The 17,067-nt window shown below is 42.4% G+C and overlaps 1 protein-coding gene across 1 annotated transcript in view; it reads left to right on the forward strand.

Moving 5' to 3' along the window:
• EGLN3 (egl-9 family hypoxia inducible factor 3) overlaps positions 1–8,068 on the forward strand; it is a 28,307-nt gene extending 20,239 nt beyond the window's left edge. Inside the window, exons 2-5 of the mRNA XM_066322132.1 lie at positions 341–460; positions 2,363–2,499; positions 3,187–3,260; positions 4,323–8,068. Coding sequence (XP_066178229.1) covers positions 341–460; positions 2,363–2,499; positions 3,187–3,260; positions 4,323–4,360 — 369 coding nt within the window. The 3' untranslated portion in view covers positions 4,361–8,068. The remainder of the gene's footprint in view (positions 1–340; positions 461–2,362; positions 2,500–3,186; positions 3,261–4,322) is intronic.
• The last annotated feature ends 8,999 nt before the right edge of the window (positions 8,069–17,067 follow it).

Here is a 17,067-nt window from a genome sequence, read left to right on the forward strand (position 1 = left end):
TGTAGAAACCCAAGCAAATTTCAGCTGAAACTGCCTCAAAGTCACGTAGCTTGTAACAAGCTGTTACATGCATACATTTTCCCCCTTTTATTTTAGTTTATATATTGTGAATTATGAAGGGGTTGGGTTTTTTTTTTTTCTCCTGTTTTGAATTTCATACTGATTGGACTGTCCTGTGAAAGATGTTTGTGCAAGGATAACTTTAGACGATGTCTGCTCTAGGTTTTGGATTGATCATCTGGAAAATAGAGCCAAACTGGTGCTGGGGGGATGCTTAGCAAATTAAAACTGAAGGTAGGCATCTTGTATAATTAATTATTTTACAATCTGTATCTTCCAGGCTATGGTTGCTTGCTATCCTGGAAATGGAACTGGGTATGTTCGTCATGTGGACAATCCAAACGGTGACGGGCGCTGCATCACCTGTATTTATTACCTGAATAAGAACTGGGACTCCAAGGTGAGTGAGCCACTGGGTTGAGGCAAAACAGGAAGGAAAAACTGCTTTGGAAGCAGAGTGTCAGAGCTCTCTGTTGTTTCTGTGAACTCTGGTGAACTCCTGAACTGCTGGTCCATTCTTCATCTCTTCTTCTTTTTTTTTTTTTTTTTTTTTTTTTTTTTTTTTTTTTTTTTTTTTTTTTTTTTTCTGGGTGCTTTTGGCAATGCTGTGGAAGTAAGAATCTGGACTGTTTCCTTATCATCCTCTTTCCCATTCTACACACATACTGTTGTGTTGCTACAGAATAAAGCTACAAGCACTGGGCTGTATGCTCTTAACACTTTGTCTAGAGCAGAAAAAGAAAATCAATTCACTACAGAATAAGTGGATTTTTGGAGCAGAGTAAAATTGCATCCCAAATTTGTGGCTTTATCACTCTTAGTACTTCTGGCTAACCTGCAGAAGATATTCAGGCAGTTCCCTTTTCTTATTTGTGAGGCAGTGGAGCTTAGCAAGAAGAACAAACACAGAGTTTGATTCCACCAGTGAGTCTCTTGACAGGATGGAACTCTTATTTCTGCCTATATTACTTACTATAAGGCAGTTAAGTCAGCCTTGAATGTGCCACACCTTTAAATTAGAAACAAAAGAAAGGTTTGTAAAATTGCAGGATGTCTCTTTGCAAGTCTGTTGTCGTAATGCAGCACAAACAGTTCACGGGGGTTATCAACTGAAAATTGTCCAGTGTTTTTTGCTTGTCTAACCTCTTTTTAGGCCAATATGCTCTTTAAGTGCATGTAAATATTATGAACCCCCATAAGTGAGTTCAGATACAGAGGCAATGCCATTGAAAAATGCAGTGTTGCAGAGAAGCACGTCCCATTATGGAGAGCGTGACAGTGAAATATCTCAATGTAATAAAATGAAGGAGGAGATGTGGGAGGAAATGCAAATATCCGGTTTATTTTGCTTGTTGCACCCTTATCCAAACAGTGAGGGGGCACCCAAGTGAGCAGTAAGAAAAGCTAACTGAAATGCAGGACACTGGTGGAGTTTATTATGTAGATGTGACGATGATTTTATGCCAGTGCATGCTGGAGGACATGAAATATAAGAATATAATCATACTGGGCTTGGAAAGCAACCATGGGGCTTTAAACCTGACTCACTAGTTTCTCACTGAGGTCTGCATGTAGCATGGAGGTACCACATCAGGTCAGTGCTGCACTGTGACAGCATCATCTTCCCTGCACTCTGTGATGCAGCATTGAAGTCTCCAAAGAGCCCTCTAACAGCAGCAGGAGGCAGGGTTCATCTTATTCTTTTGAAGTTTCTAGAGTGGGTGCAGATCACCAGATCTTTTTCCTGAAAATCGTGGCACGTGGAAAGACAGAAATGATATGGTAGAGAAACCAGGCTGTGTTATAAGTAGGGAAAATGGTGGCTGGAATCTATAATGCATTTGAAAAGTTTTACAAATCTAACAGTAAAACAGACTTCACTGTTCCCAAGGTGCGAAAGTTAATTCATAAATAATCGGGCACGGGTTCTGAAATACCATAGGCAGTATTTAACAATTGTTGGGGAGAGAGCCTGATCTCAGCCTGGTCAGACAGAGCAGCTCTGTGGTATTCACTGGTTCTAGAAATGTGACTGGAAGCTCAAAAGTTTCCCAGTGTTTGCTGCATCCCAGTTTATTTGCTTTAGACAGAAGCTTATGCTAAAACATTACAAACTATTTGGTAAAATCTAAATGGCCAAGAGACCAAGAAAGGCTTTCTTGTGTTGTCACGTAGCTGTCGTGTTTATCATTAAATGTTTGTTCTCCGTTTGTTAGATATGGAGGAGGGAAAATGAGTCATTTTTCATGTGGATGTGTGGCTTTTTATATGTTCAAAAAACAATCTTTCCTTTTCTTTTCAGCTGCACGGTGGAATTCTTCGAATATTCCCAGAAGGGAAGTCCTATGTAGCAGATGTTGAGCCCATTTTTGACCGATTACTTTTTTTTTGGTCAGATCGAAGGAACCCACATGAAGTCCAGCCTTCTTATGCAACCAGGTAAGGAGCATATTTAATATTGGTTTCTGGCTAGGAAAAAACCCAAAGCATCTCTTCTAACCAATATTTTTATCCAAAATTATGCCCACCATGTTTAAATACATGTGCATAAAAAATAGACAGATGTTGATTGAATTTCCTCGTTTTGAGTCAATGGGAATTCTCTCATGAAGTAAGGAGGAGCAGGCTCAAGTGATATATTTCCTCATGTGTTGGAAAAAAAGGCCCTTAACCACTGACAGGAGAGCTCTTCCAAGCCAGGCATAGCTATTTAGCTGGGAGGTGCTGGGTTATTCTTTTTGCCCTTGTAACACTGTAGGGATTGTTGGGGCTACCATCTGTCAGCAGGCTGTGAAAAGCTGGTGTGACACAGGGCAGCCCCCAAGCTGCCTACAGGCATCCCAGAACAGAAAAACATGCAAAGGTCTGGAAGCTACTTTTGCCCTCTGTTACCAGGGGCTGTGCTCTCTTTTGTGCCTCCAGCAGAAATTCTCACCTACATTTCTATCTGACTTGTTGAAAGACACTCTAAAATGTTGTGTTTGCCTGTAAAGATGAGTCATTTTCATTCTACTTTTTTAGTCTACTTACCCAGTTTTGTTTTTGCTTTCTCCATGAGTATAAAGCTCCAGTGCTCTATTTTAATATCAAAAATGGAAAGAAATGCAAGGTTTCTTTCTTTTATAGATATGCCATGACCGTGTGGTATTTCGATGCCGAAGAAAGAGCAGAAGCCAAAAAGAAGTTCAGGAACTTAACTGGTATGATTTTTTTATAAATGTTCCCCAGAAAGAATTTTATGCCTTTTGGTATTTCCAAAGTCAGAGACAGACCAGGAGTGGTTCTGTAGCTACAAACATATGTAATGCATTTTTAGAAAGCTTTTTCAATTCTAATTGCTAGTTATTTTATGCAAAGTGGAGAAGTTGTGACAGATTTGGACCTGGTCCTTGAATCCCTGATGAACAAAATGGGGAGAACGGGAGAGACAGTTTCTGATTTGAGTCTCAAATGACTGAGATTCTTTTCTTACCCCAGTCACAAGGAGTCAGCTCTTCTTTTGTTATTTGGGATGTATATTTTGCCTCCTCCAAACCCTGTTTAGTCTAAACCCTGTTTAGACTTTCACAGTTGAATAATTGTGTTCTCTAAATGTTCTGAATTAATAGGGACTGTCTTCTGTATTAGTAAAGGGCAGAAGCCCACAAAGAGGTGACCCAGCTTTCTAGTGGCAGCCACACTGCCTGCTGCTGTAATAATGGCATCTGAGTCACAGACTGAGTTATCTAGATGTGTTCCAACCTGGGACCATGATCAGAGCAGTTTAAGATCTGGCCTTCAGGGGCTGCCTCCTCAAAATACAATGTGGAGAGTACTTGTCTTTTTAAAAATGTGTGCAGCTGGGCAAGGTTGTAATTAGTCAAATGATTTTCAGAACAGACTGTTGTCATCTCTGTAGCTTGCATGCAAAGCAAATACTGGTTTCATCCTTAAAGAGGATCATGAAAAAGGGTCCAAGAGGCACTGGGGGAAAGTATCACTGATCTGGAGTCTCAGAGTTATTGGGCTACTTAAATATTGCATGAGTGATCTTCAACTTGAACATGACAGTTCTACAAGATCTTGGACTGTCCTTGTTACCCTGCTGTGGTGTTGTTTAGCAGTTCAGTCCACGTAGTGGATTCATGCCATGATTCTGATATGGAAAGTGTTGTCCATTGAAAACAAGCCAACTTTTCTCTGAGTTTTCAGATAAATACAGTCAGAGCCCCCCGGTTTAACCACTTCTTGCCTTTTTTTTTTTTTTCCCTATTTTGATGTAGATGCGAGGAAGAGAGAAGCACCTCTTAATGAAGACTAATCAACTGCTCATGAACTCTTTCTGAGGAAATAAGATTCCAAAGATGACTTCTATTTCCAGCAAATAAGGGCAAAACACTTTCATGCACAAGAAGATGTCTAGAATGTGCATCTTACACTGATGGTACTTAAGGCAGCCTCCTGTTATGCTGCCTGTGGTAGAAGAAAGACTTGTTTGTTCCTTGCCTTTTGCTGGAAGAAATAACCAGGGTTAAAAAAAGAAAAAAGAAAAAAGAAAAGAGTATGTGATACTCAAGCCTAGTGGTAGTGGCTCAGCCAATTGGCTTTTGATCGCTCTTGTAACTAAGATAATGTTCATTGGAACTAGTGGTAAAAAAATGAGTCTTATTTGCACTTTATGGGGAAATAAAGTTCTTGTTCAATGGGAAGAAGCCTTGCAAGTTTAAAATCAGTTGGCAGACTGCTAGCAGGCACAGAGAGATAGTGGACATGGGAAATTAAGTTGGATATTTGTAGAGTGTCATTTTATGGTCTGGCCCAAATGGACCTGTTGATGTTCTTCATTTTGCTGCGCAGAACATTGGTTCAGCTCTTCAGTAAATGACTTCTGTTTGTCTACACAATCATTGCATTTTCTGGATTTTATTTGCTCTTCAAGAGGCACATTCTAGCTGTGCAGCTGTACTGCCCTTTGTGTCCCAGGACTGAGGGGAGAATAGTTACGTATTTGTTCACAACTTCATAAAACCATTTCTTCTCTCTTTGGAGCAGGATGGGTTGTATGTTTTCTGTTTTCACAGTTTGGTAAAACAGCTGTTTTCTCCCAAATATCTGGTAGAGCTGGAAGGTTTATGGCACACAATGCATTAGCCCTTAAGGCCAGTGATACGTAGAGAGGTGTTTGCTTTGTGACTTCTCCATCTGCCATGTTCTGTGTGACATAGATACGAATCTGAAAGGAAAAGAGATGTCTGGCAGTCTGACAAATATGTGATAGATAATGAGTAACTTAGACTTGATTTTTATGCTGCATATTCTTAGTGAACACACTTGTTTAATTTTGCATACATCTGTAATTTGAAACTGCAATTCCATTTCAATTGATCTGTGATGCCAGGCAACTCCTACTGCTGTGCCTAAGCTGTGAGATCAGAGTTATTCAATGGCAAAGCACACTTTTATTTTTCCTCCATTATTTTTTTAAACTTATTAGACTCAATGAATAACCGGTGACCTATTTCCTGTCTGTCTAAACTTCTACAACCAGCACTTACTACACAGTTCAGGATAGCTCTTAATGAAGCTGGGAGCTGGCAGTGGGTGTATTTATCACTCACACTAACTGTTCTCAGCCTGCACTTACTTGCATTCATTTTTATCTCATGCTGTCAGTGTGTATGTCAGACCTTATTAAATGTTCCAAATAGATGTCCCCTAAAGTGTCCCAGATTTTCCTGTGCCACCTGCCCATGGTGGTGGAGGTGGTCTGTCTGAGCTGCTTCCCCATGCTCTGCTGGGGTGCTGTGATGGGGCTAGGGAATGAAAAGGTAGTGTGCAATGGCAACTATTAAACAGCAGAGACAGAAAGGTAGCAGCTGCATAGGACAGAACAGAAATAACTTCTATCACATAAAAAAAAAAAAAGATCATAGAAAATGGAGTATTTTTAATGCATTTTTTTTTTTTATCTTAAAGAAAAGCTGAGCATCCTTCAGCCTGCCCATGAATGCTGGATGTAAATACAGCAGTGCTAAGAAACCTCTTATTCTCTCTAGCTTTTTGCAGAGTTCCAGCTGTGGTCCTTTAGGCCTGACCACTGTGCACCTTAGGAGAGGAATATGAGGGAACATGTGTGACAAATATTCTTACAACTCAAGACTAGAAAAAGACAAAGAACATGATAAATGTCCTTTACTGTTAGGAAAACATTATTCTACTACAGTTGCTTCTAAGTAACACACCAGAGACTTGAAGGAAACTTTGTGATAACTTGAAATTCTCATTCTGAAGTGTTCATGTGGGAGGTGAAAGAGTTTGGGCTCTTCTTGAAATGTGAGAGGTGTTGGAAAAGATAGGATTACTATTTAGAGAAGGTGATGGAATACAACCTGTTGGCTTACTATGCAAAGTTGATAGTAGCACATAAATATGAAACTCCCACGTGATTTTAAAAGGAGGAAAACCAGATAAAACAGAGCAAATATTGCTTTGCTTCTAGAAACTGTAACCTCAAAATAAACTAGAGAGCATTGTTAGTAGACATCTTACTGGAGCCTGGAACAGTGGCAAAACAATGTGGTGGAAGGGGAAAAGCTTTGTGTCCAGGCTGAAAAAGGAAAGTACTGCAGTTACCACTGTTGCTACCACCAGGTTTCTGCAGTGGTCAGCAACATGTGTGGTGAATGGAGCAGTAGAGTTGCATTTATTGTAAATAAAGCACATATTTTCATTTTTAGCCAGTATCTTCCTCATCTATATGACACATATAGAAGACAGGGCAGTTATTCTATGGCAGAGAGTGTTGTCTTTATTAACACTCTTAACCAAGTGCAAAAAAAAAAAAAAGTTGAGGCTTTGAGAGCTTGAAACCAATTCCTCAGTTCTTTATTTTAGATCTCTACTCTGTTTCCAGTGGGATGATCTCCTTGAAGAAGCTGTAGTTTAATTGAGGGTGGGCTGTAGGGGGCTGTTGGTCATGTGGGAATACACAATTGTGATGTTTCCTACATAGATTTCTCTTGCCTGTATCTAGAATTGTTGCAAACTGCTCTGTAAAAATGAAATTGTCTGTGTGAGGGAAGCAGGCTGCTACATTGGGGAGGGGTGTATGTCAACGAGGCTTTTTCCTTGTGTTTTGTCTTCATAGCAAACTGTTTAAATTAAATGGCTAAACAGCACTTGTCAGCCAGTTGTGAAAAAGAATGCTTTCTCTAAGGTATTTAACTTGGAATCCTCCAAAAATTCTGGTTGTTTTTTTTTTTTTTTTAATCTATAGGTAATGTGCCTTCCTTGTTCTTATCTGTGAAGATGTTTCATGCTGCATATGCATGTCATGTCATGTCATGTCATGCAAGTTTTTGATGGCTCTTTAAAAAACATGGTTGCCTTGAAAAATGTGCAGAGCCACTAAGCTGCAATTTTCAACAGGAGGCTTTTGTTGTGCAGGGAGGAAAAAAGGCCAGGAGACAGCGCTGAAAATCAAAAGACTGTTTTTATTATTAAACCTGTGACCACTGGCCTTTTGAGCAAAGTAGCCTCTAATAAATAAATCTTTTTCTCTAGATTACTTCTGGTTCTATGAAGAATGACTTCTACAAAATAGTGTCTGAAAAGTTCCACTCTTCTTTTTTTTTTTTTTCCTTCTGTTTTTAAACAGTTTTAGTCCTTTGTGTTTGTTAAAATGTTGGAATATATTATATGTATTTCTTGTTGCAAAATAGCTGGCTCTAACACCACTTGCATCTAGAAGAAAAATTGTCTATTTGCAGGCAAATGACGAATTCTGCTTTGACTGTGATGTACTCCCAGCAGATATCTGAGAGTGAGTTATGACTACATCTTCTCTTGTCAGGTTGTATGCTGGTCAACAATGCTGGCACTTTGCATTGGATTCACACAGAACCCCCCCAGTAGTGTTTTACCACACATCACATTTTGTGTTCCTGTTACTATTAACAAAAAAAAAAAAAAAAAAAAAAAACCAACAAAAACAAGTCGCAGGAGTCAATAAACACTGGGTCATGTTAAACACTGTCCTGTGCAAATCTCTTCAGTCTTGTGTCTTACTTACAGGGATGTGAGGGGTGGGTGCAGTGCCACACAGCTCCTTCTGGGGAGATACTGAGGGATGTATCCATGACTGTCTTCTGCAGTTGGAGAGACCTTTTTCTGTTGCCCTTGCCTTGGCACATTTCCTTGGTCACTTCCTGCCATTTTGAAGTCATTTACCTTGCTAGTGACCCTCTTCTTGCAATGCCTATTTGTTTTCACGCTCCTGTTGAACCAGATAACATTCTCACGAGTCAATTGTTGTCTGATAAGTTTTATTTTTAACAGTGTTCACGTCCTCCCCCTGCTTCTTTTCCAGTCTGAATCCCACAGTTTTCTCCTGTGGCTGTGTGGGAGACTTCTCCTCACTCCCACTAACAGTGCAGTTGAACGAAAGCCAGGGCATGTTCACTCATTTGGTAGAGCTGTAAACTTTCTGATTCCTTTGCAATCTCATGAATAGTGAGAATTTCCCTTTTCCTATTTAAAACATGGTTTCTATCATGGAGGGCTTGGATTTGACTTGTGGGATTTGGGGTTTTTTTTTGTTAGAGAGGGAAGAGATGTCTAAATAATTTGCCATTTATTTAGGCATTCCTTTTAAACTAGCGAGTTCTTAGAGCATAGGGAGAAGACCTATGGAAAGCATAGGGGTTTCTCTTCTGAGCATGCTCCTCAAAAAGTTTTGTAGGGACAGCTTGAGAAGAAGCTGGCCACTGGCCATCCAGCTGCCGAGGACTTTGAACTCTGACTAAACTTTCTCTAAGCAAATATGTTTGCAGCAATTGTTATCTTACAGCTGTTTAGGGGTTTCTTTCCTCCCCCACCTACCCAAAGGGATGTGGCTAAATATATTTGCACTGACAATTCTCATGACTCTTGAGAATGCATCTGATATCAGAGGTTGCACTGAAAATTGCAAAGGAGCATGAAAGTGGAAGAGAGGTTAGTAAAAAATTATTCCCCTTTCCCACATAATGTTGTCTCTGTGGAGTACTTCCATTTCAGAGAGTTGGTTAATACTTCCATACTCCTCCACGAGGCATAGAATTTTTTTTTCTGCCTTGTGGAAAGCAGGGATAATTTCATCTCCATGTGTGCTTATTTTAAAACAAAGCTGGAGATGCTAAATAAACCACACTGGGTCAACTGGAGTCAACAGCAGTTCTTACGTGGTGGCAGTCAATGCCAGCATGCCCAGTGTTCCTTTGCTGGGCACCCACAGTCTTCTAGAGAGGAAGAAGTTTGTGATCCCTGATCTTGGCTGACACCCTGCACCTGATTTAGCAGGGGGAGAGTCAAGAGTGGAACTGGCTCTTAAAAGCCTGCTGTATGTGGGGCTGGTGAGAAGCATGGAAAGAAAGACCCTGTAGCCCAAACTAGAAGAGCTCTGAAAAATCACTTGTGGCTACATGGGTTCACAGCTCTCAGCAGGCTGCTGGGCACAGCAGGGCAGAGAAGTTGCTTCTGAAGCCAAGTTATCCCCAAGAAAAGTGCCCAGTTCTTGAGTAAAAATCAATTTTTTTCTAACCTCTCTCCCACGGTGCACACCGTGGGAACCCCTTCAGTCTGGTCACTCCTGCTCTGCAGGATGGGTTTTCCCTTCCCTGGCAGAGGATGAGCTGTTAAAGTGGATGAGGGAAAATGTCATTCCGCCCTCTTGCTGAGCCAAGAAGTTGATTAGCTTCCTAAAAGGGACTTGGCATTTCCCTGCAGCAGCCAGAGGTTGTGTGTCAAGGGCACGGTGCTGATCCACCTTTGTGCCTGGGGAAGGTCTGGTTAGAGCCTTCTGTCTGGTTGATGTGGCATGCAATGCCAGCAGGTTGCTTTTAATTTTCTAAATGCTGTATTTCATGCCAGCTTTGACACCTGCCTGCCAATGCACAGGTTCAGTGGCTGACCTGTGCTCATGACTGATACATGGTAACACACCACCCCACGCTCTAAGCAAGGGGGAAAATGTTAAGAGGTACCAGCCACTTATTTTACAAGAAGGAAAAAAAAAATCAAGGAAGAAAAAAGACATCTGAACAGACATTTAATTGTCAAAGGAAGAGTCTTAACAGACTTAAGCTCAGCTGTCTTCAGAGAATTTTTGAAAGCACACTGCAAACGCTTCTGTTTCAAAGCTTATGCTCCTTTATCTATGAGAAGCTAAACACTGGCTAATTCTTTAATTAGTTCCCAACAAGATGTTTTTCTCTGTAGCCAAGGCTTGCTACAGGATAATTATGTCTCTAGTTTAAAAACAAGTGTCAATACAGAAAGTTGTTTTGATTTTTCTTTCTTCACATGTTGGATTATGTGTTATGTATTACTTAGCTTCTACTCTCTTCATTCTCACCTGCAGTATCTTTCCTTGATTTGGGAAAGGTTGATTACTTTATTTTTAGCTCCCTGTGTGTGCTGCATGAATGGACATGACAGAGCCAAGCCAGTGCTGTGGTCTGGGTGTAATTGTACAAGAGCAGTTCTTGGGTCTTTTCCAGGGCCAAGGAGATGGAGGAACCTGAGTCACCATCAGTTAAACAGCTCAGCTTCTTAAACTATAATAACCATGTGGCTTTTTTGGGTACCCAAAAGCTGCACTGCGTACCAAAAATCTACATTTGGAGCTTCCTGACCTCCTGCCTACAATCACAGTCATCTACATTTATTTTAGCAGAGTTCCCAGAGCACCAGCAGATCTTGTGCTAGTTTGTCAAGAGCTGCCTGGGTCTTGATGGGGCTGAGTGCACCCAAATTTGGTTTGAGTCTAGCGTGTGGATGCTGTGGTTTAACCCCAGTCAGCAACCAAGTGCCACACAGCTGCTCACTCCCCCACCAGCTGGACTGTGGAGAAGATCAAAAGGGTAAAAGCTTCAAAACTCGTAGATTGTGGTGAAAGGGAAAGCAAAAGCTGTGCACGTTAACAAAGGGAGATGTTAAGTCACTGCTCCCCATGGGCAGGCAGGTGCTGAGCCATCTCCAGGAGACAAGGGCCCCATCAGGTATAACAGTGATGTGTGAAGACACACACCATCACTCGAAATGCCCCCCTCTTCCTCCTTCTTCCCCCCCCAATTTATACACTGAGCACGATGCCATATGGTCTGGGATAGCCCTTTGGTCACTTGGGGTCAGCTGTCCTGGCTGTGTGTCCTCACAGTCTCCCACGTACCCCCAGCTCCCTTGCCATTGTGGCAGTGTGAGAAGCAGGAAAGGTCTAGACTCTGCATGAGCATTGCTCAGTGATAACAAAAACATCTCTGTGTTATCAACCCTGTGTTCAGCACAGATCCTCAACAGCCGCTGTGAAGAAAATTTAACTACCCCAGCCAAAGCCAGCACTGAGACAAAAACAGGAGGGAGAGGAATTGAGCCCTTTACCCTTCTCTGACCCCTCTGTCAGAGCATGGATGCAGGATGCCAAAGGTCAGACACCAGGCTCACCCAAGGAGAGTCAGGCTGGCTTCATTTATCCCACAGGAGAAGATCTTCAATATTAGGCTACACAGTATATCCATGTGATGAGGGAGGAGTGTGACCTTTCTGTTGAACCCATTGAAGTTGTTACATTTCTGAGGGAATTAATATTTTTCATTGATTCAAGAGGAAATTTTTGTGTGGACTCGGATATTATGGCTTCTGTCTTCAAGAAAGGCGTGGAAAAAATGTTCCCGTCTCAGTCCACTGGAAAAAAGTACATATGGTTGGAGACCTACAAACTATAACCTGTGAGGACAAGCTAAAAGATGTGGTACTGCTCCTTCCAGGGACAAGGAGTGTGGTAAGACAAGTGAAGGAGGAAGTAAGAGCATTATAAGGGTCTTAAAATACAGGAATTTTACTGCAAAGAATAAGAGAGTAGTTTGTTCTCTGTACCTGTGATGCATTACACACAAATAATGGGATAAAATTGGAGCAAGGAAGTTACAAGTCCTTTAGTCCTTTGTTGGGAAAAGCTTTCTTATGGCTGGGATGCTGAACCACTGGAGGGCCTGAAGATTTTGTGGAGTTGCCCTTACCAGAGATTTTGTTGGACAAATGTCTGAGAGGAGTGAGGTAAGTAGAAGTGATTTTTTTTTTTTTTCTTGGAGCAATGAGTAAGGATCAACTGGGTTAAATGACATGTTCTGTGTCATAACAACGTGAGCATTATTTTGGAACTTACATGGTCAAGGCATCCCATAAATGGGGGAGGTATGAGGCTGTCCTCTTCCAGTAAAGGTTATAGAGACCACCACCATGCATTGTTGCCGGACTAGACCAGGGCTGCCCTTCCCCAGGAGTGAAGTTCAGCCCAACCCTGCCATGAGCTGTTTTCCCTGCCCTTTTATTTCTGATATCATGCACTTGCAGTTACCACAGGCGTGCCCTGCACAGCAGGTTGGGCTTGGTGGGTGCCACAGCAGAGGGATGCTGCTGCCTGGCACTGCCCTGTGCTGAGCAGCACCTCTCCTTGGGCAAAGAACCCACATTTTCTGCAGCAACAAGGCATTGTCACCTCCTTTTGAACCTGCTTGCTGTAACATAGTTCATGCCAGTTACACTTATTCTCTTATTTGTTATCCAAACCTGAAGCTGTGCATTCCACTCATCCTCTTTTTTCTGTCTCAAATTCAAGAATTGCAGTCCTGAGTGTGATGCCCCGTTGTGTCTAGACTCAAGATATAGTAGGAAACAGCTTCCTCCTGTCCAGAGCAGCCATGAAGCTGGTTGGGTGCTGTGTTTCCTAGGAAATGTGTTATGGGTCATCTTCACTAGTAATGGAAATAATATTGGGGGGAAAGGGAATGATGAATAAATATACAGTGGGGTATCAGAAGTTAACATATGGTTTTAAAGGCAGGAACCTCCTCCTCTCTTCACAAGTTCATGTTCTGATTAAAAAGAATGTGCCTGTGTCCGAGAGTCAGTGTTTGCTACACATTTTCTCCACTTTGAAAACCCCTGTTGCTTTCCGAGTATATTTTAAATAATTCTCGGCTGAGTCATTAATTCACACATCTGAAAGGACTCGAGTTAACTAATGTGATCATAAATTCAACCACTTCGAATACCAGTACTTGAGCCTAGATGGGTTTATTATTAATATTAAATACTATGAGCAGTTCTTCTAAACTTTTCTTTCACTTTTAAAACTGGCAGCTCATCAAAATTTTATATAAGGTTGGAACCTATACTATTGTTACTGCTATAAGCATGTTAATATCTTAAGCTAAACATTTTCCCTTTATTGTTAAAGTATTTCCTTTGCTTAGCCTCTGTGACGATGCCCAGGGAACACATGAAAATTGTTGGAATCTCAGCTTCCTTTCGTTCCCCTTGTTAGCAAATCATGACCATATGATGTAGACAAGGCCATTTTGGAGGACATGGGGGTGTCCCCAGCCTCTGCAGGTGGCATGCCTTCCCCAAGCTAGCTTGGTGTTTAGAAAGGATGGATCCCTATGCCATCCCCACTGGGCAGAGCCCCCATGCCACCTGAAAGAGCCCCCATGCCAGCATCACCCTGTGCAGCAGCACAAAGGAGTCTTCTCCCTCGCCATCTTAAGGCTCAGTGTCTCTATTTGCTATATCCACTGCGGATTTCAAGGTTTTCTGTTCTATTATATTTATGCTCTGTCTTTTGAGATGTGAGGAATAGATAAAAGCCTCCCTGCTCTGAGTATCACCTGTTTCATCACCCAGACCTGTGCTTCTGCAGCAGCAACCCCGTGCTGTGTTTCTGTAAAGGCTCCCTTGGGCAGGCTGAGGCTCCTCAATGCCTTTGGCACCCATGCAGGGCTGCAGATGTAGGGTTTCCACTCTCAGGAAATACAGACTGGAGAGTCCTGCCCAGGCTGGAAAATGCAGCATCTGCCACAGCATCCTGGGCATTGCACAGCCGGGGCCTCGCTGCCCCAGGAGGAGGCTCACAAAGTGCTTTTCATGGTGGCCCTGAGACTGGCTCAGTTGTTCAGAGCGTGGCACTAATAAACACTGAGGCTGTGGGTTCAATCCTTGTATGGGTCATTCACTAAGGAGTTGGAGTCAATGATCCAAGTGGGTCCCTTCCAACTCAGAATATTCTGTGATCTCAGAAAAGCATGAGCCATGTGGGATGAGGATGGCTCTACAGGACCCTCAGCAGAGTGTGACACTGGGACTACAGGCTCTTCTCTGCCCAGAAATGCCTTGTTCTTGATTTTTACCCATGTGTCTGACTGATCCAATGCCTGTTCTGCCCTGCTGAGGTGGACCTGTGTGTGGAGCAGGTATGTGGCTGCCAGCACAGCTGCTTCAGTACCCACAACTCCTTCTACTGTGAGTGCAGCACGGGCTACAGGCTCAAAGCGGACAGAAAAACCTATTTGTTTAAAAACCCTTTTTAGATCCTATGTCTCATAAGGGGCTTGTAGTTATGAGTCTCATGGAGAGAAGCTGAAATGCAGCAGAGGACTCAGGGAAGCCAGCAGCAGCCTGGGTGCTCTATTCACTTGGCTGCTTCTGCCTGGTTTGGTAATGGCTGCAGACATTCAGCATCCCTAAATCCTGGCCAGTCACCTGGTCATCACAGAGCCATGGGCAGGGTTCCTGTTCTTGCTGAGGCTGCCGTGGTCTGGGCTGGTGAGCACTCCTGCAGCACACTGCAGCACATGAACCTCACCTGCAGCTGTCTGTGGGCTGTTTGCTACCCAGAATCTGCCTGTGATTGTGAAGAGAGACCCAGGAGCATCCCCATTCTCAGCACCACCCCTGGGCCAGTGGGTTACTTTGGGCTGCTTTTCCCAAAGCTGACCTTCCTGGCCCTCAGTAGCCTTAGAGTGACGTGTTAGCACAGACACAGAACAGGACACCACAAACTGCAGGTATATGGACACAAAGCCAGTGAGTTTGCATGTCCTTTAATTTAGAAATTATTGACATTAATGGTGTTGTTGCTTGTTAGGTTTAGTGGGGTGCCCAGAGTTGAGCAGGTGGGGACACTGAGCAGCCTTTTTCTGGAAGAATGAGTCTTGCAGATCAAACTTAAGTGGCATGGTTGTTGCTTGTGCACCATACAAGACTACAGCTTGAATAGCCTTCAGTTTTTCACCTGCATCTTAAAACAGGTGGAGAAACCTGCACAGTGGTAGCCATCTAACACTTCTTTCCTGAGCATCTGGTGCTCTGCAAGCTGCTGGTCAACACTTTCTGTCATGGTTGTGGTTGCAGATTGAAAGAAATTATCTTCTGCTAATATTTAAGATGAAATTATTGCACAGAGCTTCTCACTGATGCCTGAGGAATGTGAAGTTTTCCTATTAGAAATGTCTCAGGACATAAACCAACATAATCTTGAAAATAATTTAGTATGAGTCCTGGACAGAAAGTGGTACCAAAGCCATTCAAACCTTTTAGTTTTATTCTCTGCAGTAGTGAACTGCACATACCAGAGCCTACACTTGTCCTTTTAAGTATCAGAAGAAAGATTATGAGAAAAGTTCAATAAATCAAACATGGAAGTGTTGCCACCAAGTGGTACAAGCTGTATTAGGCAATGGCTCAAAACTTTGAGATCACAGTGATGTGTGAGATGCCCTGATGTTTTATAAAAAGATTTTTTTTTTTTGTGTGTGTCTGTGTGATTTTTACTTCCCATGCTGTTAAATGATGATGCTTGCACCCAGCTCCATGGAGACACAGAATGTATGACATGCTTCTTTCAGCCTTTTTGGGATGTGGCATATCCCTCCTTCCTCAGCCTCACACTGAGCAGAGAGAGTGGCTCCACAGCAGAATGTGTCCCCCAGGTCTTGAAGACTGGCTGAGGAATTTCCCAGCCCTCCCCTGACATTTTTAGTTCAATTCATCCGGGGGAACTTGAGCACTTTTGAAATCATCTGCAGATTGATATGATTTTTTTAATGATGTTTATGTGTATGCTGAGGTGTTTTGTTTTGCAGCTAAAGCATTAAGTACTTTGTGCTTTAGCCACATATTTTTCATTACTGTGCAGGAGCTGAATAATGCTCTTTGCTTCCCTGCTGTTTAGAAAGCCAAAGGAAAGGGAAGGGAAGGGAAGGGAAGGGAAGGGAAGGGAAGGGAAGGGAAGGGAAGGGAAGGGAAGGGAAGGGAAGGGAAGGGAAGGGAAGGGAAAAGAAAAGAGAAGAGAAGAGAAAAGAAAAAATAAAAGAAAAGGGAAAAGAAGAGAAGAGAAGAGAAGAGAAGAGAAGAGAAAAGAAAAGGGAAAAGAAGAGAAGGGAAAAGGAAAGGAAAGAAAATAAGAGAGAAGAGAAGAGAAGAGAAGAGAAGAGAAGAGAAGAGAAGAGAAGAGAAGAGAAGAGAGAGAAGAAGAGAAGAGAAGAGAAGAGAGAGAAGAGAAGAGAAGAGGAAGAGGGAAAAGAAGAGAAGGGAAAAGGAAAGGAAAGAAAAGGGAAAAGAAGAGAAGAAAAGAGAAGAGAAAAGAAAAGGGAAAAGAAGAGAAGGGAAAAGAAAAGAGAAGAAAAAAAAGAAAAGAAAAGAAAAGAAAAGAAAAGAAACGAAAAGAAAGAAAGGAAACGAAAAGAAATCAAAAGAAAAGAAAAGAAAAGAAAGGAAAAAAAAAAAGAAAAGAAAAGAAAAGAAAAGAAAAGAAAAGAAAAGAAAAGAAAAGAACCTTTTTCTAAAAACTAGACTGAGGTGCTTCTTTGCTATTTATGTTGTGAGGCACACATTCTTGAGAGATGTCTCTCCATGGGAACAGGGCTCCCCAGAGCCACTTGGGGCACAAGGCAGCAGAAGGCAGTAATAGGGGGTGATGTGGCGGCTTGTGGACACACAGATGCCATCTCTGGACAGGCGTTTTTCAATCCCAGCAGGTGCCAGGGGTGCAGAGGGTCTGCAGTCTCATGCCCTTCTGCTTTCTGTGCAATGTGGCCTCTGGCACCAGCAGACTGACCAGCTGAATGGTCCTTTCTGGTGGTGGGGGGGAAGATGAGGGTGGTGCAGGAATGTGAAGAGCTGAAAGCTGTGGTGTAGCCCTCATATAGATAG

This window comes from Sylvia atricapilla, chromosome 6 (assembly GCF_009819655.1).
Source record: "Sylvia atricapilla isolate bSylAtr1 chromosome 6, bSylAtr1.pri, whole genome shotgun sequence".
Taxonomy (NCBI): domain Eukaryota; kingdom Metazoa; phylum Chordata; class Aves; order Passeriformes; family Sylviidae; genus Sylvia; species Sylvia atricapilla.